The sequence below is a fragment of the Bos indicus genome, chromosome 17 (genome assembly GCF_029378745.1).
Source record: "Bos indicus isolate NIAB-ARS_2022 breed Sahiwal x Tharparkar chromosome 17, NIAB-ARS_B.indTharparkar_mat_pri_1.0, whole genome shotgun sequence".
Lineage (NCBI taxonomy): Eukaryota > Metazoa > Chordata > Mammalia > Artiodactyla > Bovidae > Bos > Bos indicus.
Genome location: NC_091776.1, coordinates 72593994 through 72615118, shown reverse-complemented (window position 1 = coordinate 72615118; position 21125 = coordinate 72593994). Strand labels below are relative to the sequence as shown.

Here is a 21125-nt window from a genome sequence, read left to right as displayed (position 1 = left end):
CGGACCCTCCAGGGGTCTCGGCTCGCTGGCAGATGTAGACGCCTTCTTTGGTGGGCAGCTTGGCCTGTGAACCACCACGGCAAGGACGCCTTGATGAAACTGCAGCTCTCGGCCCTGACCCAGACTCACCCAGCGGGTAACTGGCGGTGGCTAGGCTAGGAGGACCTAGCTGGCTAGGAGCTGAAGGACCACAGCGGGGGCGTCGCAGGGCAGTCCTGAGGCGCCATCAGCCTCCTTGCCGTCGCCGTCACTGCCTCGTGTGCGTCCTTCATGGACGAGCCTTGTCCCCGCCTCAGCACAGCCTCACCCGTAACGCCGCCTCCGGACGCCCACCCGCAGGACCTGCTGGCTCCCCAGGCCGCACGGCCTCCGCCCCGCTTCCTGCCTGGACGCCCTCGGGAGTCACCCTGCCCTCGAAGGGACACGGGAGGGACAGCCGCAGCCGCAGGCTTGACCGCACGGCACTGGTTCCGGGTGCGCTGATCCATTTCAGTGACTGGATCTCCGAGGTGACGAAAAGAAGGCTGCGGGAAGAGACTGCCCCGCCCACACCGGCCTCGGTCCCGCCCACCTCGAGTTTCGGTCCCCGCCCCCAGCTGTTATTGGCTACCAACCCGGATGTCCCGTTCACTGGCGCATCTCAAGGAGGTGGGCGAGGAGCTTCTGGCAAAATCTCGCCGCTCATTGGTCCCTCTGCCCGTCAGTCCTGCGGCGCGGGCCTCAGGAGGTGGGTCCGGCGGTTCCTGAACATGGCGGAAGGTGAAGGCTGGCGGGTAAGCTCCGTGGGCTCTGGGGGCCCGGGGACCCGAGTCTGCCGGTCGGAGCGGGCGGGCGGGCGGGCACCTGGTCCCCCGCTCACGCCCCCGTGCCCGCCCCCGCAGCCGCCGCGCCCGTGCGAGGCCTACCGCGCCGAGTGGGAGCTTTGCCGCAGCGCCGGGCACTTCCTGCGCCACTACTACGTCCACGGCGAGCGGCCGGCCTGCGGGCAGTGGCGGCGCGACCTGGCCAGCTGCCGCGAGTGGGAGGAGCGCCGCAGCGCCGAAGCCCAGGTGAGGCCAGGTGACCCGACCGGGCCCGCCGAGCCCCGGAAGGCCGGGAACCAGAGGCGCTGGGCGCTGGGCGCTGGGCGCTGGGCGCGGGGGGCGGGCCTTGAACAGGGGGTTCGGGCACAGCCCTCCGCGTGTGCTTTGATTTGTATCATTCAAAGGTCAGTCTGACAGCCAGGCTGGGAGAGGGCGTGGTACAGGCACGGGAGACCAGTCAGGAGGGGCTCTTGGTCCATCCGTCCAGCAGACACTTCCCGCTTGGACGCTCTTGGACGTACAGCAGCAGTTAGAACACAATCTCTGCCCTCTTGGCTCCTACATCCTAGTCAGGGATACAGTGGTGCCCTGGAGCTGATGGGGGGAAGAGTGGAGCGGAGCTGTGAGGGTGCAGAGCTCGCAGGACTGGCGAGTGTAAATGCCCAGTCCCTGAGCAGTGGAAGAGAAAGTTGGCGGGTCTATATGACAAGGAATCAATAACCTTTATACACAGCTTGTAAAGATAGCTCTTATATATCAGTAAGATAAATGGATTTCACAATGAAGTGGACAAAAGGCATAGAGAAGGGATTCACCCTGAAAGGACATCAAATGGCCTGATACACATTTAAAATGACAGTAAGTGGTTTCTGCCCAGCGAAACATCCACTGGGGTTTGGAGAGTCTGAGCACCTGGGCAGTGCTGGTGGAATGTGGGGTGTTTTGATTATCTAAATGTCAAATGCATGCCTTTTGATCTCAGAGTTTTACTCCTGGAAGTTTATCCTAGGGAGGTAATTGGGTGACAGTTGAAAGTTCACAAAGTGACCTGATGTCCAGTAGTAGACATTTGACCAGGTAACGAACATCTTCCCCACTGCAGAGTACTACACAGCCGTTTAGTAACCTACCCACTTGTGGAAAGGTGCCCGCAGTATGTCATGTAATGAGGAAAGCAGGAGGTGCATCTGCCAGGAGGCGATTATTCCTTCTTTAGGCCAGCCTTGAGTGGACCTTCACCTCTGGGCTGGAGGTCTGCAGGGCTTCCACGTTTGCTTTGCATTTCTGGTTGCTCTTACACACCAACAGGTGGAGGAGGTGGAATTCTACATGTAAAGTGGCCATCACAGCACCTAGAAAACCCCAGGCCCCATCGAGGTTGTGACCTGCTGCCCCGAGGTTACTGGTGGGGGCAGCACCTGCTGTCAGTCGCTCTCTGCCCTCTTCCCTGCCTCTGGCCACGCTTTCAGGCTCACCTCTCCTCACGGCTCAGCCCCCAACCTTTCTCAGCTGGTGAAGCTGATCAGGTCAACTGAAAGCATCAGACCCTGGGGCCCAGAAGCACGCGCCCACACCATAGGTGTTCACGGTAGCTTGGAGGGGAGTGGTCTCAGCGTGTGCTGGGCTGCACATGTGGGTGGGTGCGTGTGGGGCTGCCCGTGACCCAGTCTCCTTTGCAGCGGTCCCTGTGTGAGAGCGAGCGGGCCAGAGTTCGGGCTGCACGTAAGCACGGCCTGGTGTGGGCACCCAGGCAGAGCCCCCCAGAAGACTGGCACCTCCCTCTGCCTGAGGACAAGGACGGGTGACCGACCCAAACAGTCCAGAGGCCCCTGGGAGCTTCCGCCTAGCGTGGGACACGGAGCCCTCACCTCCAGCCTCGCCTGCCCTGCCGTCAGCACCAGGCTCGGAGCCGGTCCACCCAGCATGCAGTGTCCCTGTGGGCAGCCGGGCAGGCCTGGGGACAGCGGCCCAGGAGGCTATCCCAAGGGCTAGGCTCCTCAGATGAACCCTCCAGGGGCAGCTCTGACCCGTAGGGACACCCGGGGGGGTATCAGGCGGCCCCCCCACCCCCACCCCGGCCCTGCTCTGGTGACCACCACGCACCTTGGCCACAGTTCCCTCCTGCCACGGCCACTCACCACTCCTTCCCTCAGAATTTCACCCAGTCGTTTTTAGAAAACGTGGATTATATCAAAAGACATTTCACAGGTTTGATTCTAAATAGAGACTGTAAATTACACCCAGACTTTAATATTGAGTTAGACACAGGCGGTGTTAGCATTTTGTACGCTTACGTTCTTGTAGATGCTTTTAAAATACATATCCTTAAACCAAGAAGAACTCTCCTTCTTTAGAGGTCTCTTTTTTCTGCTGAAATGATGTAGCCTCTGGGGCCACATGGCCGGCCCGCTGCTGGGTGCTGTTGACCCGGCCTGCGGCATCTCGGCGCCTCCCCCTGGGCCCCAGGCGGGGCACAGGTGTGGCTCCACATCATGGAACCCGTTCTTGGGTGCAGAATAACCCACCCCTTCAGAAGGACATTCATTATTGGGTCCCCCCCGTGTGCCCCAGGAGTCCTCTGACTGTGAGCGGTGGGGGTGCGTGTACGGGACCCCTGGAGCAGAGGTGAGTATAAAGAAGGCGCAGGGTGCCCCCTCTGGCAACCAGGGCCCGTCAGCCGTGGCTGCAGCTCCGTCCACAGGCATTTCTGTGCGAGGAGAGGGAGGGACAGCTGGGTCCTCCCGGCTCTGAGACCCCCGTGGGGGGCTGTGTGCTGGGAACAGTGGCCACCTCCTGGTTCCTGGGATTTGTGCAGCGGGGTGCCAGCGCTGTGAGGAGCCCCACGCCTGCTCGGATGCTGAGCGTGTCTCCAGTGCAGGGGGGCATGCCTGTATCACACGTGTCCGAGACGGACATGTGGCCTCCGTCCCACTGAGTTCAGGGGACGGACACGGACGTTCAGGCGTCAGCCGTGAAGACTGAAACGGGCAGCGTCTTTCACACTCGGGACAGAGCCCACGGTGACGAGCCGTGTGGGTGGCGACCCAGTGCAGCGTGGGCTCAGGGATGCTGGCAGTTCTGGGGCCAGGGTCAGAGCGCCACCCTGGGGAGCCTGTGATACGAGGACTCATGGCAGGGCAGCCGGGCGGGGAGCGTGACCTGCTCGGGCAGCACTGCGGGTCTCTGGTGCCAGTGAGACTGGCTGTGAGACGTGACTAGGGAACTGCGCTTGGCACCCCCCTACCAACCTCCAGCCTCCTGTCAGCCTCTCGTCACCTCCAAATAAAAGGCTGAGGCAAAACAGCTGGCCATGACCTACTCACTTGATTGTCCAACCTCAGCGAGGAAAGCTACAGGCTTGAAAAGCACCTGTGAGGGGTGGGGCGCTGGGGAAGGCTCTGAGTGTAGCCCTGTCCAAGTAGGCTGGAGGCTTGCGAGGCCGAGGGGCCAGGGCTGACGAGGCCGGGGCGGGCAGCCAGGGTCCTCTAGGCCTGTGCACAAGCAGAGTGCTCACTCAGATGAAGCGCCCCCTGGCGTGCCTGCCCTGAGGTGGGCCTCCGCCTACACGGACCCTCACTGCTGGGCTGCTTCATGCCCCCCACCCAGTTCCTCTGGAGGAGGCCTACCCCCTGCTGCTCTGTGCATACTAAGTCACATCAGTGGTGTCCGACTTTTTGTGACCCCAAGGACTGCAGCCCACCAGGCTCCTCTGTCCATGGGGTTCTCCAGGTAAGAGTACTGAAGTAGGTTGCCATGCTCTCCTCCAGGGGCTCTTCCTGACCCAGGGATCAAAACTGCATCTCCCATGGCTCCTGCGTTGCAGGCCGGTTCTTTCCCACTGAGCCACCAGGGGAAGCCCCAACCCCTGCTACTGAGCATGACTCTATCTGGAAGTTGGTCTTTAAAGGGCTGATTAAGGTGAAACTGGATCCCTTGAGTGAAAGTCAGTCATGTCCGAATCTTTGCGACCCCACAGACTATACAGCCCATGGAATTCTCCAGCCCAGAATACTGGAGTGGGGAGCCGTTCTGTTCTCCAGGGGATCTTCCCAACCCAGGGATCGAACCCAGGTCTCCTGCATTGCAGGCAGATTCTTTACCACCTGGGCCAGAGGGGGAGCCCAGGGTCGCGGGGGCAGGCCCTAACGCAGTGACCGGCATCCTTACAAGAAATCAAGGCACAGAACGACCACACGGGGACACAAGATGATGGCCGTCTGCACGCCAGGGAGAGCGGCCTCGGAAGGCACCAGCCCTGCCCACACCTGCACCTGGGGATGTCCAGCCCTGGAACTGAGAGAAATAAATGTCCACTGTTTCAGCCCTTTGGTCTGTGGTGTCTGTTCTGCCGCCGACCTTACTCACGCCTCCCCTGCCCCACACCGAGTGGCCTCGGCCGGGTCAGGTGTCAGCCACCCTGGGGGACACACCGCCTTACCAGTGGGTCCCTGTCCTTGACACTCTCCTTGGCACCCTTCTGCCCCCCAGCTTAAAGCCCAGAGCTGGCCCTGCCTCTCTTCAGGGCGCATGCCCTTCACCTCCACCCCTGTGGCCACTGCCTCTTGCCAGCAGCTTCTGCCCCTTCCTGGTCACTGGAGGGAAGCAGTCAGCGTGGGGGCCTTCTTCTCCCCAGGCCAGGCAAGCAAGGGCAGCCCCCTCCTGGCAGCCTCAGGTGGGTTAACAGCAGACAGAGACACGGGGGTCAACACGTTTATTCACAGCAGGCCTGACCGGTCAGCAGCAGGCCGGAGTCTGGTGGGGTGAGCTCTGCTGGGCGGTGTGTCCCGAGGGTGGCTACCCGCATCTCTACCTCTTGAACTCCACCTGTGTGTACACCTTGGTGATGTCTTGGTACCTGCCTTCTGGGGGCTGGTAGTTGGCGATGGGCGGTGTGTAGTCTGGCCCTTGTCTCTCGAAAGGAAACAGACTCGAGTCCCGCTTGGTGGCCTCAGCGTGGAGCTCCGGGGCCGTGAGCTCCAGCTCCTGCAGAGCTTCCCGCTGGGCCTCAAGCAGGGATGCGATGGCGGCCCTCTCCAGCTCATGCTCGCGCTGCTTGTACAGCGACCACTTCTTCAGGAGCAGGGCTCTCCGTTCGCTCTCCTCAAAGGGGAGCTCCACCGGCGGCCGCTGCCTGGGGACACACAGAGCCAAGGGTGTGGCCTGGAGGCACAAACCTCGCCGGCCGACTGCACGGGACCCGAGTGTCCCCACTAGAGACACGCGTGGAACACAGGGACAAACTAAGGGGTGGGACGGTGGATGCGGCAACACCACCGGGAGCCCGTGCCGTTCGCTTTATGTGGAGACAAGGAACAGCGATCCCCCCAGCAGGCCGTGGTGAAAACCGGCTTTGGAGAAAAGCCAAATGGCCTCGTAAAAACAGACACCAATATCCCAGGAAGCCGAGAGCCTGTTATCAGCCCCAGGAGACCCCACAGGGCAGGTGCCCGATGCAGCACGGCCCTGCTGTGTCCATGGGCTCTGGTGAGGCAGCAGTCCCAGCCACCCCACTCCACCACCGGCTTCTCGAACACGCATCCCGGAGCAGGAGGCTGAAGGTGTCCTGCCATCCAGAGGGGTGGGGCTGTGGGCCACATTCGAACCTGCTCAAGCCCTGCCCGGAGAGTCCCACCCATACTCTCCCGCCCATACTCGCCCTGCGCTTTCTCCAGGAGGGGACTCAGCATGGGGCCTGGCCACCCCTGGCCCATGACTCTGCCCACGACAGGTGTGAGGCTCCCATGGCACCACTTCCTGAAGGTGACAGAACTGCCTTGCCCCAAGACCTCAAGCCCAGAGGCCCTTACCTCGCTTGATTCAAGAACTTGACCGGGGTGATAAAATCCTCAATGGGAATTAGCTCCTGGGTCGCCTTCTCCAGTCGCCGGATCCTTTTTTTCAAGCGCTCCTTCGCTGCCTGGTCTTTCTTGGGGTCCACCTTCTTCTTCTTCCGCAGAGGCTCTGCTCTAAAGCACAAGGCAGACACTGAACGTCTTCCTCTGTGGTGTTGTGAGTGTGCAGAGACATGGCGCTAGGTAAAGTGCCCGCACACTGGAACTGTACTCGCTGCTAGGGAAGAACCGTGTGCGCTGGCCTCCAGCGAGGTCCTCAGAAGAACTAGGCGGGCATAGTCAACCCAGAAAGTGGGGGGAAAACCCTACGGGGTGTCAGGGCATAAAGAGAAGTGCTCATCTCTAGTGCAAGGGTTCAGGTAGGCCTTGAGATAAACTGAAATATGAAAATACCAAACTGATGGATTACATGCTCATCCCTCATATTTTTTATGTAGTTTTTAAGCTGAAGTATAGTTGTCTGACACCGTTGTGTTAATTTCTGCTGTACTGCTAAGTGATTCTTTTATGCGTACATACATCATGTGTTCTATTCTTTTCCATCACATTATCTGAGAATATTGAATCTAGTTCCCTGTGCTATAGTTAGACCTTGCTGTTTATCCGTTAAAAACTTGTCACTCACATTTTAAATAGACGTGTGATTTATAAACATGAGTAAGACTAAACGAGACAGTATAATAAAAATGACTAGCAAGTTCCTGTTTATGCCGTTTGATGTTTTAACAAATTTCCTCGTCCTCCAGCACCAACAAGTCTGGTCTACCCTGACGAACACATCTGCTGCGCCAATAAGTTACTATTAAGAACAACCGAATCCTCTGGCATCAAGACTGAGTCTCATGAACGACGCCCGTAGAAGGTGTCCAGGGTCGCAGGTGGAAACAAGGACCTCCGGCCTCCCCGCATCTCTCCAGGAACTAAGAAACACAGGCACTGTCTGTGCTCTTTAAACCTTTTACATAAGCATCTCTTCAAAACCAATTAACTTTTCTTCAAACCATTCTGCATTTACTGTTTGACCTGGTTAGACATAAACCGAACGTCGCGCGCCCTCGCTCTCAGGGCGCCCGGGCGCGACCCCCCAGGCCGGGCCGGCGGCCGGCTTACCTCGTGGGCACGAGTCCCCAGAAGGACAGCAGGGAGGCCCGCCGCCGCGCGTCCCCCGTCTGCGTCGGCCGCGCCCCCAGGAGCCTGGAAGAGATCAGCAGCGCGTCACCGTCCGCGTCCCCGTGAGGTCGCTCAGGACCCCGGTGACTGCCCCGCAACCCGCGCCCCGCACCCGCTCTCCGCCCTCACCCGCTCGCGGGGCGCAGCGCGCGCCAGGCCGCCCCCAGCGCCGCGGCCGCCATGCCCCCGGGTCGCCGGCCGCCGCTTCCGGGCGCGCGCCCCTCGGCCGTCCGACCCGCGCAGTGCGTCGCTCTCCGGTCCGGCCGCCGCGCAGCCTCGCGGCCCGGCGTTCCGGCCGCCGCCGCGCCTGGCCCCGCCCCCGACGCGGCCCCGCCCCGCGGCCGGCGCCTCGCACCTCGCGCCGCTCGGTGGCCCCTTCCCGCGGGGGCCGCCCGGCCTGCGCCCCGCGAGGGCCGTGCCGAGCGCGGCGAGGCCGGCGGCGCCCGGGAGCCCGAAAGCCCTCGCGCGCCAGGCGAGCCGGGCATGCGGTAAACGCCGCGGCTCGTCCGCCGGCGTCGGGGCCGGGCCTCTGCGCCGCACGTGGCTCTCGCGCGCGGGTGCCCAGTGAGAGCGCGCCGGGGGCGGCGTGAGCCCGCCAATTAGCCCGCCGGGCGCCGCCGGGGCAGCGGCCGCCGCCCGCCCCGCCCAGCCCCGCTCGCCCGCCCGCGCGCGCGCCCCCCGCCGGCCCACCCTCGCCCCCGCCGCCCGGGGCTGACCCGACGCGGCGCCGCCCTCCCGCCCGGCCGGCCGGCCGGCCGGCCCGGGAGCCGCGCGGCCCGAGCACGCGGGGAGCGGTTTCCCGCCGGGGCCGTTTGGCAGGTGCGCGTCGTGACTTCCGGCGTTGCCCGGGAGCCGCCGGAGGAGGAGCGGCGCGGGGGATGCGGCTGTGGCGGCGGCGGCGGCGGCCGAGCGCGGGGGGCGGCTGTGGCGGTGGCGGCGGCGGGCGCGGGCCGGCGATGGCGCGGCGGCGCTGAGGGCGCGGGGCGGGCGGCGGCCGGAGGGCGGGCGGCGGCGGCGGCTCCATGGCCCGGGCGCGCTGAGGGACGCGGCTCTCGCCTCAGCCCGGCGGCGGCGGCCGAACAATGAAGCTCCTGAAGCCGACCTGGGTCAACCACAATGGTGAGTGCGCGCGGGGGCCCCAAGCCCCGGGCCGGGCCGGGGTCTGGGGCGCGGGGCAGCCGCGGCCGGCTTCCCGCCTCGCCCCGGCGCGGGGCGCCCGGGCCGTGGGGCCGGCCGGGGCGGGCTCCGTCCCCACGCGGGGGCACCGGCGCCTCACGTGCTCGCGCCCCCGCACGTGCGCGGAGCCCTCGGCCACGGCCTCGCGGTCCGGGCGGAGGTCGCGGCGCGGCGGCGGAGCGACCCCGGGCGCGGGCCGGGCCGGGCCAGCGTGCGACGGCCGGGCGCGGTGGCCTTCCGCTGGCGGCGTGTAGACCTGGAAGGGGCACGTCCTGCCGTACCCGGGGCTTGATCCGCTGGCGGTGCCTCTGAGTGGAGCCCCGTGACGCCGGGCCGAGGCCCCCCAGCCCGCGGGACTGCGTTCGCACCGAGTTGGAGCGTCAGCGCCCCTCGGGTGGGGCCCGCGGGACACAGGCGTGTGCTCGGAGAGGGCCCGCCGGGGCCCCACGGCACACCCGGAGCGGACTGATCAGTGCCCTGGGTTAAGAGACTGGTGCAGAGACGCGTGCGGGGGCCGGCAGTGCTGGCCGAGTTCTGCCTGGTGCGCGCACCTGCTGCGGGCCCTGGCCTTGGCTCCCTGGGGACGGGAGGGGCGCCAGCCGCCACCCGCCACGGGCAGTGCTGGGGGGAGCTATCGTCCAGGCCAGGGTCCCTGCCGCCGCCGGCTGTCTGAGTGCTGATAGGAGTCATCCTGGTTCTGTCCTGTTCCTCGTTTCTACTCAGCCGGGCGCCTAGAGGGAGCTGCAGTGTTCTTTTAGAGCTTGTCGGGTAGGCGCTTTCTCCTTCCCTAAGCCAGTAGCTTTTTAGCTCTGAACTCGGATCTCAGGATGCCTTCTCCTGCAGCAGCTGAACTGAACACCAGTCTGTTGTTTGGCTCGGCAGTGCTCTGCCTTTCCATTTTGCAGGGTATCACGTCTTTGTCATTTCCCAGGGTCCGGGTGAGGTCCCCCTTTGCTCCTGAGTTACTCACTAGACCCTCTCCCGCCCCAGGGTGGGCGCCTTATGTGCCCCCAGCGCAGGGACTGCCTGGCTCGCTCCGTATCCCTTGCTGCACTTAACTGTGCCTTCTATACAGAGGGTCCGATAACGCTGCTGACGCAGGTGAGAGTTGAGGTGGCCAAACTGACTCAGTTGCCAGTTCGTGAAAGCAAAAGCAGTGAGCTCCAGTTTCATTTCTCCTGCCTTTCACTCCAAGTGCATTTCCTGAGGCGCAGGGTGCGGGCTCCCCCGGCAGCACTGGGCAGATGTTCAGTAATTATAAATCGTGCGTGTGAGTCAGGAAAGGAAAAGTTAGTTGCTGAGCAAGTGAAGCCTGAAGGAATTTTCATGTTGCCACACTGCGCGGCCAGGTTGAGTGTGATTCGCCCTCCTCATGTCGTCCTCCCGCTGTATAATTTCCCCCTCGTGATGAGCTCCTTTGTAGGACATGATTTTCACGCTGCATAAGCACAAGCAGGTCGGGATGCTTAAGCGATCATTAGGCACAGATGGGAACAAGTCTGGGCTGGGCAGGGTGGGCTGGACTGTGGGCCGGGGCTCCTTCCTGTGGCCTCCCCACCGGCCTAGAGGACAGGGAGCCTCACGGTGTCTGCCCTGCCTGCTTCCTGGTGTGATTGCGGTGTTTGCTTGGGGAGGAGGACAGAGGGCTCCCCAGAGTCTGAAGTGCGTTAGAAACCTAGGAGATAACCATAGAAGAAATTGAGACTCTTTTAGACCTGTTCTTTGTCGAATCTCCTTTCTTTTAAAGTCTCCTGAAATCAGCCCAGTCTCATGGAGCGTTCAGAAGGACCGTTGCTGGTGAATGACAGCTCTCCTGAAGCACAGGCTGACTGACAGTCTGGACCATGCCCGCGCCATCCTGTAAGGACTGGTGAGGCGGGAGCTGCTCGGAATCCCAGTGGCGGGTGGTGGCCAGCTAAGCCACCCTAACTTCAGTTTACAAACCAAAGAGATCGAGGTACTCTAGAGAGTACGTCACAGCCTTTCTGGTTTCCTGACTTTGCACTCCGTCTCCTGACTGATGATGCAGCTTGAACGTAGTCTTTCTGGGCTCTCAGAGCCCAGGGAGGGAAGGCGCAGCGAGCCTGCGTTTTCCGCGCGGCAGGGCCTGGTGGCAGAGTGGGCGAGCGTCTGCCGGGCGCCTGCCGGGCCGAGCGGGCGAGCGCCTGCCGGGCGCAGGTGTGCTCGCCCATCTGTCTCCGGGCTGCTGAGATGGTTAGGCCTTGCCTCCAGGGGAGGCTTTCTCCGTCCCAGCACTGCTGACGTTTCGGGGCACGTGACTGCGTGGAGACCAGCCCGTGTGTTGTAGGGAGTTAGCGGCAGCCCTGGCTTCTGCCCCGGAGCGCCTTCACACGCTGACACACACAGACATCACCCACTTGTGACGATAGAACCTGTCTCCAGACATTGCTGATGCTCCCTGTTGGCCAGGTCAGAACCCCCAGTTGAGAACCACTGTGCTAAGGAGGTGAGTTAAATCTTGAAGTCATGTCACAGAAAGGAGCTTTGAACGTGGGGTCAGAGCGGGTTCAAGACATCATCGTTTATTAACTGAATTCTTGGGCTTTTGACTCCACCTTCTGCACTTTGGTGAGATCCGACCCTGCCGTTTGACCCCGTGCCCAGACTTGGAAGGCCGTCTTCAGCTGAGGCGAGCTACAGGAGTCCGTGAGGTTTGCTGTGTGTGTAGAGGTCACATACAAGGGACTGTCCACACACGTGCGTGCGCGTGGTTGGTTCTGTGTTCTGGGAGACAGTGTTTCTTTGTTGTTGCTCAGTCGCTCAGTCGTGTCTGACTCTCTGCAGCCCTATGGACTGCAGCACACCAGGCCTCCCTGTCTTTCACCGTTTCCCAGAGTTTGCTCAAACTCACCAACACTTGAGTTGTGATGCCATCCAACCTTCTCGTCCTCTGTTGTCCCCGTCTCCTCCTGCCTTCAGTCTTCCCCAGCATCAGGGTCTTTTATCGTCAGTTGGCTTTTAGCATCTGGTGGCCACAGTATTTTATTTTAGGCCAAGATAAGGTTTGTCTCTAATTAGGTTATGACCGTATATTGGTTAGAAAGTGAGAGCAGTTATGTTTTGGTTGTAGGAAAACGTAGTCTGTACGTTGAGAAAACTTGACTGGAGGGTCATGGTTCTTCCCCTCCCTGAGCCTTTGTCCCCTGTCGAGTTCATGCACAGCTCTTGAGTGAAGCCCATTCCAACGAGAAGGGCCAGGACTGCAGAGCCACGCCCTCCGTCAGCTCCTGGCTCACACTTGGCCGGCAGTGCTGTGAAAGGTGTCAGGCGGATTTTCAACAACAGGGTAGCTTGTCAGTGGTCCTGTTGCTCTGAGGTGTGTGTTTCTCCTGTCTGCAATCCTTTCTCATTCCTCAGAGGATTTAAGGCCTTTTACTGCCATTTAAGAACGTCAGCTTGAAGGGGAGACGGAGGGAAGGGGGTGGGCACCGCAGGCACCTGGGTGCGGAAAGGCCCGTACGGCTGCTCTGAGGACAGGCCGGGAGGAGGTGACCCTTCGTGACCGCTGCGGTCATTCCTGTAACCTGTGTTGTTGGCCCGGATCATACTAGTCCAACAGGCTGCTGTCTGGGGATGTGCTGGGTCTCCGCCGCTGGCAGGGATGAGGCTCCAGGAGCCAGTGGGTGGGGGAGCGATGTGGCCTCACCGATGTCGCCCTGCAGCACTCAGCCGGCTGACGCCCATCCTGGAGGGCCGCGCTGCATGAGCGTGTCTCTCGGTGGTTGCTGTTGGGGACCTGTTCACCCGTCCCCCTCGATTGTGAGCTGCTTGAGGACAAGGGTTTTGCCTTTCGTTTTGGAGTCAGATGGTCCTCCTCTTGAGTCTCTGCTGCTTGCCAGACCTGTGTTCCAGAAGGCTCTTGACATCTCTTACCCGGTCTGTTGAGTGAAGTGGGTGACACCTGCCTGGCCTGCTCCCAGCTCACCTGTGAAGGCTCAGGAATTGTATGCTTTTCACAGTCTCACACCAGCTTATGCCTGGAGACAGTAGTGGGGTTTTGAAAAGTAACCAGAATACGTCTGAAGAACGCTCAGAAGCAACTGGGTGGGATTCTGCTTTGCATCATACGCTTGGGGTTTATACCCTAAACCCTGAATCCTCCTGCAGAGAAGTCCTGTGGAATCAGAGGTGAATGTGTGCCGGGCAAGCGCGGGGCAGACCGCTGGACAGACTGCTGTCCAGAGTGCAGAGGGGACAGCCTCCAGGGAGGAGGCAGGGTTGGGGTATGCGTGCTGTAGGCCTGAGTCTGGCCCTTGGGAGGACGGCGGGGTGGAGGACGTGCTGCTGCTAGGGAGTGTCTGGAGTGACGGTCCCTGGAGGGCTCAAGTGGGCGAGCATATCAGCAATGGACGGCGCGGGCCACAGCCGCTGGGGCTCTGGGCTGAAGCCCTGGGCACCTGCCTGGAAGTGTGTGCTCCTCCCGGGGCGTTGCGGGGTGCCTGGGCCTTCCTGGGGAGGCTGGGTGTTGCAGGCAGGCAGTTCCCTAGGTTTGGGTGTGAGACGCAGTGGAGGCAGGAGGTCAGGGTGGAGGTCAGCCAGGTAGAGGCAGGTGACTAGATTTGAGACACTCAGTGGGTTTCGTTAATATGCTGAGAAAAAAGTAGAGAGACGGAGGCCAGGAAGTAAGGTGTTTGCAGATACTTCTTTTAACTTAAAGAGTGCATAAAAAGCTGCTTTCGCCTTAGGAGTAGAATTTCAGTCACACAGCCAGGAGGGCCTTGCAGCCATGGCCCCCGTCTTGGGACCTGTCTGCCTCGAACCATCCTCTTCCCCAGAGATGCGAGGCGCCTCTGTTTGTCCAGGGGTCTGCCCGTGGACTGTCAGGGTGTGCGGCTCCTGAGACCTGCTGAGGTCAGCAGCACGCTTGGAGATGGAGCGGGCATTGGGCATGGCACAGACCCTAGCTGCCCACCCACCATCTGCAGTATCTGCCGCGTGCCTGCCTTTCCTGCAGGGCCAGGGCGCGAGCGCCGCCCTGGGGAGCAGCAGGCGATGCCATTCCTGCCAGGAAGAGTAGGACAGGGTTGGGGGTGGGGCTGGTCTACTCGGGGCTCCCAGGCGCCTCGTGTGAGAAGAGGGACCAGAAGGCCCACCCGCGTCTCCCGCCCACTCTTCCTCTGGGCTCTCCCAGGCTGCCTGGCAAGAAGGCCTGGTCTGGGAAAGCCCTTCTTTCACTGGGCAGGCGGAGCGTTCCGGCAGAGGGTGGCCAGAGTACACCTGCGGGGCAGGCCTGGGAAGGGGCACGGCTGGCTTTGCGTGGGTGCAGGAGTCCGCCTGGCATGGCCTCAGGGGCCTTCCTGGCTGCAGCCTCGTGACTCTGCCAGGCCGCGGGCCTGGGCCAGGTGTGGGAGCCAAGGGACCTGGGAAGAGGCTGTGGCCGTGCCGCGCAGGAGGCGGCCAGGGCGGCACTGGTGCAGTGAACATGCACGTGTGTGGGTGTGACATTCATACACACACACATGCTGCTTTTGAAGTGTAACTTACGTACTGAACTGCACAGACATCAAGCTTCCCACGTGGTGAGTTTTGTCAAGTAAGCAGGCTCTGTAATCTGTTCCCCACTGGAGATGCGGAGTGTTTTCTCCTCCCCAGAGAGTTGCCAGGTGGAATATGGGGGGTGAACGCGACCCCCAGGGTCAGGGAGGCTGTGGAGGAGCAGCTGGGGCGCCCGGGGGCCTTGTTGAAGCGCCGGCTCTGCCTGGGTGCTGGTGAGGAGCAGGGGAGTGGCTTCTCTGTCTGGCCGTGTCCACCGCCAAGTCAGGCTGCACAGGGGTGTTAATGGGGTGTGGTCTGGAGAGCGGAGTGCTTGGTGATTTTGCGCTTGTCATTTGAAAAATGTAAAAAAGTTTTTCTGAGAAAAGTAAGACCTGTTTTCTCTAGAAAGTTAGAAAATGCAAAACCAAGAACACATGGGTAAAACGTCTGAACGTGGTCTTTCAGACCATTGGGAAAAGATAACTGGGTGACTTGGGGCTTCTAAATACACCTGCGTTTGGGACCTCCCTGGGGGCCCAGTGCTTGAGACCGCGTGCTCCCAGTGCAGGGCCCTTGTGGGGAACCCGACCTCTTGTGCCGTGTGGGCAGCGGAAGAAATGAAAACACGGGTTTCATTTGGTGCGTGGACTGCATCGTAAAGGTGCCTGGGCCGTTTAAGGCCTCAGCCGCCGGCCTGCGTCACAGAAGCCCGTGTTCTTATTGTAGCCTCCCCCAGACAGCTGCGTGTCACCAGGCGTTCTCCACTGAAATAACATCGTGGGGTGGTGGTTCTTTTTTAAAATTGACCCAAAACATTAATGTGTTTCAGGTGTACAGCACAGTTTGTACATTAATTCGTTTCAGGTGTGCAGCACAATTTGTACGTAATGCAAACGTGATCATCACAGTAAGCGTAGTTAACGTCCGTCGCTTCACAGGATTACTTTTTCTTGATGAGAGCTTCCAGGATTTACTCTCTTAGCAGCTTTTACATACGCAATACAGCATTATTAACTATGTGTGATTTTTTTAGGTTGTTAAACGGATTTTCCCTCTGTGGGAATGTGGTACTTGCCTGCGCTTGCCTTTCTCATGGGTCTGGTGGAAGGGATGGCACTTGAGAGACTCGCAGGAAGAGGGACAGCGGTCTGCAGACACGCGCTGGCACCGGCTTCACCTCTGGTTCACGGCGCGAAAAGCCAAAGCCAGCCCAGCAACGGCTGCCTGACTCGAGCCTCCAGCTTCCTTCCTGTGCGCTGTTTCGAACGTCTCGGGCAGCTGACACCCGAGAGGTGTCTGGCGGCAGTGCTGACTCAGGACCCAGAGGTTGGGGGTCCCAGAGGCCCCTTGGCCGTGCAGCCAGGCTCTGCTCCCTGGCAGGGGTGCCGCATGAGTCCCTCTCAGCCAAGAGGACCCGCCGCCCCGGGAGGTGTGTCAGAACGCGGGGCCTCTGCCCAGCCTTTCGCGACTGCTGGTGTTTGGGGGGCCCGCTGTGCGCTGCGGGGCCTGGGGAGACCCTGAGGAGGCAGACAAGGTACCCAGCGCTCGCGGCCCACATCCTGCTGGGCAGAGTGGCCCAGCTGCCATAAGGTGGCCACACCGTTCCTGGGAAAGCAGACCGGCTCTGGGGGGCGGGGGGAGCCCGTGAGGGGAACGGGGGCCGGAGGGCAGAGCTGGTGGGCACGAGAGGAAGGCGCTGGGCCCTGTGGGCCGGGGGGCCTGGCAGCTGGGCCTCTGCAGAGTGCAGGCTGCGGGACGGACGCGCACACGTGTCACCTGCAGGGGGAGCGTGTCCGCATGCCGATGGCAGCCACAGGTGTTTGACGCTCATTTGTATCTCACAGACGGGCTCGCGGTTTTAGAAAACTGGCTGTGAGGCTCTGTGTGCGTGCCTCCTGCTTCCTGAGGCGGTGGCCGTTCTGCCTGTGTGGGTTCACCTGCGCGTCCCCGGCGGGAACGGCCACGTGCTTCCAGCACCTGGACAAGTGCACCCAGCTCCCGCCCCCACCTGCCCACTTGTGTGCAGACTTGCATGGTCTGGTTCGGTTTTGCTTAGCGTTTGTTCAAGTTGTGAGAAAACGAGCGTAGAGTTTATCGTGTTAACCGTCTTCCACGCGTGCTACTCAGTCGTGTCCTGTGTGTTCACACGCATTTTCATCTTGCAAAACCGAAGCCGCCCCAGCCCTCGGCACCGCCGTTCTGCTTCACGTCTCTCTGAATCTGACCCCTCTCGGGCCTTCATGCGAGTGGAGTCTTGCAGCATCTGCACTTCTGTGCCTGGCTGATGCGGGTAACAGATTGTCTTCAGGGTTCTTCCGTGCTGTGCCTGTGTCAGGATCTCCTTGCTTTTTATTGCCGAGTGATGCTCCACTGTGCAGACATACCACGTTTCCTCAGCCGTCATCTACTGCTGGGCCCTGAGCTGTGTCCCCCTCTTGGCTCTTGGGGATGAAGCTGCTGAGAACTTGGGGTACAAATGCCTCCTTGAGACCCTGCTTCCAGTCCTTTGGGGCATAAACTTAGTCGTGGGGTTGCTGGATCCAAGGTAGTTCTGGGCTTCCCCCGTGAGTCAGATGGTAAAGGATCTGCCTGCAGTGCGGGAGACCTGGGTTTGATGCCTGCGTCAGGAAGATCCCCTGGAGGAGGGCATGGCAACGCGCTCCAGTATTCTTGCCTGAGAATCCCCATGGACAGAGGAGCCTGGCGGGCTGCAGTCCACAGGTCGCAAAGAGTCGGACACAGCTGAGCGACTAAGCGCAGCCCAGCGCGGGTCACTCCGTTTGCACTCCCCTGAGAGCTGCTGTGGGAGCTGCCCCAGTTTCTGTTCCCACCAGCCCACGGGGTGTGTTTCTCCACCCCCTCCCCGCCAGCCCTGGTCTTCACTTCTCTTTCTTCTCTTCTCACGGTGGCTGTCCTCTGGAGAATGTCTGTTTCAGTCCTTTGCCCGTTTACAGGAGTGTGTGGTCTTCTCACCCGCTAACGTTTGTCTGTCTCTGGCTGTGGTTCCGGGCCTCAGTGCTCCCCGCGGGGTCTCTGTTGCGGTGCGAGGTCTTGGTTGCCCTGCCCGTGGCATGTGGGATCTTAGTTCCTGGACCAGGGATCGAACCCACCTCCCCTGCAGTGCAAGGTGGATTCTTATGCACTGGACCACCAGGGAGGCCCCCCTTGGCCCATTTGAATCAAAGTTTTGGAGGATTTTGTCATTAAGTTTTAGGAGTTTTCTGTATATTCTGGACATCTGATGTTACTTAGCAGCATTTTCTCACATTCCACAGGTTGCCTTTTTACTCTGTTGATAGTTTCCTTTGATGAGTGAAAGTTTTCAAGAAATCCAGGTTGTCCAGTTTTTCTCTTAACGCCCATGCTTTTGCTGTCACATCTTAACAAATCGTTGCCCAATCCAGTGTCACGAAGCGTTTTCCTTCCTGTTTTTTTCTAAGAGTTTTTAAAATGTTACGTTCAACATCCAGGCCTTTGATCATCTCAGGTTGGTTTTTGTAGGTGGTGGTAGGTGAAGGTCAGGACTCGGGGGCCTCCTAAGGCCCGGGAGGAGGGTTCTGTCTGAGTGCCCTAGTCAGAACCGGCTTCGGTAGCTGCCTCTCTTCCTGCCCAATGGGGAGCTGTGTGCTGCAGCCCTCGGATCAGCACCCCCAGACAGCACGGGAGTGGGGTGCTCCAGGGGGCTTAGGGTCAGGGCCATCTGGGAGCAGAGCCCGAGGGTGGGATGCCGGCTGCGGCGGCTCCTGGGGTATCCCTCACTTGTGTCGCCGTCTCCGTAGAGGCCGTCGGGGGCGCGTCTCTGTGGCTCCACGGCAGGCTCTCACGCTGCAGCCACAGCGCCACCGCCAGAGCCCCTCAGAGATCCGTCCGTGTGTCCTCTGACCCGAGGCACATTCCCTGCAGAGGAGATGGGTGCCAGCCTCGATGAGTGCGGGCACACCCCGCTCTGAGAGACTCGGTACTGAGACGCAGGCCTCGGAGGCCCTGTGACTTGGAGTCTTGGTCTGTCTCCTCGGTGCTGGCCGACTGTCTTGTAGACTGGGGACTAGTTGCCCATCTGTAGATGAGGGTTCCAGCCGCCCGTCTGGAGGATGAGGGTTCCGGCTGCCTGTCTGTAGATTAGGGTTCCGCTGCCCGTCTGTAGATGAGGGGCCGCGTAGAGAGCTGAAGCGCCTTCCTCGAGGCAGCAGATCCTGGGCCCACCCCCGTTTCTGCCGTCCCCACGTCCTCCAGCTCAACAGTTCCTTCTCCATAGGAACCGCCACTGCTCCTGCCCCAGGGTGGCAGCCTGCCCCCGGGTCTGCACTCCTGGTGGTGCCCCGTCTTCTGGCTGACCCTCCGCCTTGGGAGCTCAGGGCAGCTGTGGTTTCTGCAGGAAGCCCCGGGCTGAGTTCGGTGGCTCCGCCCCCAGCTTCGCGCTGAGGCTCCCAGCGTGTGCATCCTGCCTCCCTGGGGTTGTGCGTGTGCCGGCCGGGCTCTGGGTGCTCCGGGTGGGTCTGCAGGCAGGTGGGTGTGCTGTGCTCCAGCTGGGCTCTGGGTGCTCTCGCTGCTGCCCACTGAGGACTGGTGCCAGCTCAGCTGGGACTTCGTCTGCTCCAGTGGCAGCTGCCCAGGCGAGTTGGCCTATGCAGAACACGAAGGAGCAGGCTTCTTGGGTTATCTTGTCCCTGTGGGGATGGGCGGCACGCCCCCATGCTGCCCACGCCTGCCTTCCTGGGGCTGCTGCGGATGGTGTCTGGGCTCTCCTGAGGGTGGAGGGGGCCTGTGCGGGTCTGTGCCCCGGGACGAGCTCTGGTGGCTGCTGCGCGCGGGTGGGTGCCGCTGGGTCAGGGCTGACAGCCGCCCTGGCGCCCGGCTCTGAACACACCGCCTGTGCTCGGGGTGGGCCCATGGCTGCCAGGCAGAGCTGACCTGTCACGACAGAGCTGTGGCTCGGGGCCTGCAGTAACTGCTGCCTCCAGAGTGCGGAGCAGGAGCGTTTGGTGCCTGTGCCCTCTGCTCCCCGCCACCGCGTCATGACCAGGTGGAGGCCTGCCTCGGCCTCGTGGAGGCTTGCGCTTGGCTTCACTGTGGCCGTGCCCTCCAGGAGACGGCGCTGTGGGAAGCCACACTGCTGTTCGGTCCCTGCTTGCTGTCACGTGACGCCAGCGCCCGACCCGCATGCCCACCTCCACTGTGCCCCGCTGTTGTGATGGAGACAGAGAGTCCTCAGCTGAGAGACCCCTGGCGACCGCCCCACGTCTGTGTTAGTGACTGCTGATGTCCAGCTCGCCGTTAGGTCGCTCGTGTGTCCCTGAGCCCCCTCCCTGGGCTGGGCCCAGGGCTGAAGGAGGCTGAGAGCTGGGAGACGCCCATGGGCGAAGTCTGCTGCGGAGCCTTCGCCAGTCAGTCTGCCCAACTGGCTCCAGCCTCGCCGGCCCCGGTGGGGCCTAGCCTTTCCCTCAGGGAGTGCCGTCTGATTGACCGCACCCTGTGGGTCTGTGCTGGCGGAGATGACTCCATGACGCCAGTGGGGTCCAGCTGTACCGGAGGGGGAGCGGGTGAGGGTGCCCATCGCTGCCGCCCCTGGGACCGGGGTGGGCCAAGCTGCCTCCCAGACATGCCCACCTGGTGGTGACCTGGGTGTGAGTGCGGGGTCTGCAGGCGCAGCCCGCGGGCACAGGCGCTGCGGGCTGCTCGGTGCCCGGGAGGCTGTGGGGCAGCTCGCGCTGTTGCTGACTCACGGCATTTGTCGGCAGCCTGTCTTTCCTCAAGCGGTGATCGGGGACAGTGTGTGAGTCGCTGGTTCTGCACGTGTCGGCATGTTACCATGTGTCTCTCTCCTCTGTTCCCAGGCAAACCAATTTTTTCAGTTGATATTCACCCGGACGGGACCAAGTTCGCAACTGGAGGGCAAGGTAGGTTCTGGGGAGCAGCGGGGCGCTGTGCCCACCCTCGCCCGCCCCCGCTCTGCAGCGCGCCCGTGGCAGCTCATGGCTGAGCCTGGGGCTCAGCGCGCTCTAAGTGTTCTGGCAGCAGGTTTACATTCTGACCCTGCTGCGTGGGCTCCTGTTGAAGGCAGCCTGCACCTCGGCTTCCTGAGTGCGGGGAGGCTGGTAGTCCCATGACAGAACTGGAGGGGGCTGTGCGCAGGCTTCAGCCCGCCATCACTGCGCGTCTCTCAGGGCTCGGGAGAGCTCCACGCAGTCCCTGGGGCTGGGGTTCCGTCCTCGTCTGCGCGGGCGCGCCTGCCTGCCGGGCTGGCGCCCTGAGGTCCGGGGCTGATGAGGAGGAGCCCTTACCTCCTGGCCGAGAGGCTGTCTCGGGGGCACTGTGTGGAGATTTTGGCACGTCCACATCCAGGCCCTTACTGGTTTTCGCTTCTGTACTGGAGAGTTAGTGAGGGGCTGCCCTTTTGGGAGTTCCCAGCAGTGGAATCCCTCCCGAGATGCTCAGGTGTGTGTGCCAGCAGAGTGCCCGCTGCCTGGCGGGAGGGAGGTGTGGGGTGCCCTGCACAGCCGCTGTCTCCCACATCGGCACGAGGCCCCCCTGGGCCCCTGGTGGGCCCGTGTTGGAGTCCAGGCCAGCGTCGAGGGCAGAGCCCGGGCCTCTGGGCCCAGCAGCGCTTGTTTCTGTTCATCTGCCCGGT

General features: G+C 61.7%; 3 protein-coding genes across 8 annotated transcripts in view; 2 read left to right on the top strand and 1 right to left on the bottom strand.

Annotated features, from left to right (window-relative positions):
• The first annotated feature begins 182 nt into the window (after positions 1-182).
• On the top strand, positions 183-5124 carry C17H22orf39 (chromosome 17 C22orf39 homolog). 3 transcript variants are annotated; one of them, XM_070770051.1, is made up of 3 exons: positions 183-773; positions 882-1049; positions 4780-5124. In XM_070770051.1, the coding sequence occupies exons 1-3, from the start codon at positions 750-752 to the stop codon at positions 5011-5013; spliced, it is 426 nt and encodes a 141-aa protein (XP_070626152.1). In that variant the 5' UTR covers positions 183-749; the 3' UTR covers positions 5014-5124. The 3 variants fall into 3 exon arrangements, with proteins under 3 accessions (XP_070626152.1, XP_019832820.2, XP_019832819.2); XM_019977261.2 differs by having other exon boundaries at positions 614-773; positions 4891-5124; XM_019977260.2 differs by lacking the exon at positions 4780-5124 and adding an exon at positions 2483-3143 and having other exon boundaries at positions 614-773.
• A 373-nt stretch (positions 5125-5497) lies between these two features.
• MRPL40 (mitochondrial ribosomal protein L40) lies at positions 5498-8878 on the bottom strand. 2 transcript variants are annotated; one of them, XM_070770049.1, is made up of 4 exons: positions 8542-8878; positions 7766-7849; positions 6611-6769; positions 5498-5934 (listed from the first exon to the last, which is right to left on the bottom strand). In XM_070770049.1, exons 1-4 carry the CDS (start codon positions 8847-8849, stop codon positions 5610-5612), a joined length of 876 nt encoding a protein of 291 aa, XP_070626150.1. In that variant the 5' UTR covers positions 8850-8878; the 3' UTR covers positions 5498-5609. The 2 variants fall into 2 exon arrangements, with proteins under 2 accessions (XP_070626150.1, XP_070626149.1); XM_070770048.1 differs by lacking the exon at positions 8542-8878 and adding an exon at positions 7955-8325.
• The window catches only part of HIRA (histone cell cycle regulator), a 48180-nt gene continuing 35861 nt past the window's right edge, over positions 8807-21125 (top strand). Inside the window, exons 1-2 of one of the 3 annotated variants that reach the window (XM_070770038.1) lie at positions 8807-8944; positions 20332-20394. In XM_070770038.1, the coding sequence (XP_070626139.1) occupies positions 8908-8944; positions 20332-20394 (100 nt within the window). In that variant the 5' untranslated portion in view covers positions 8807-8907. Of the gene's footprint in view, positions 8945-9654; positions 9908-20331; positions 20395-21125 lie in introns of those variants that run through there. The other 2 variants (XM_070770037.1, XM_070770039.1) reach the window with 2 other exon arrangements.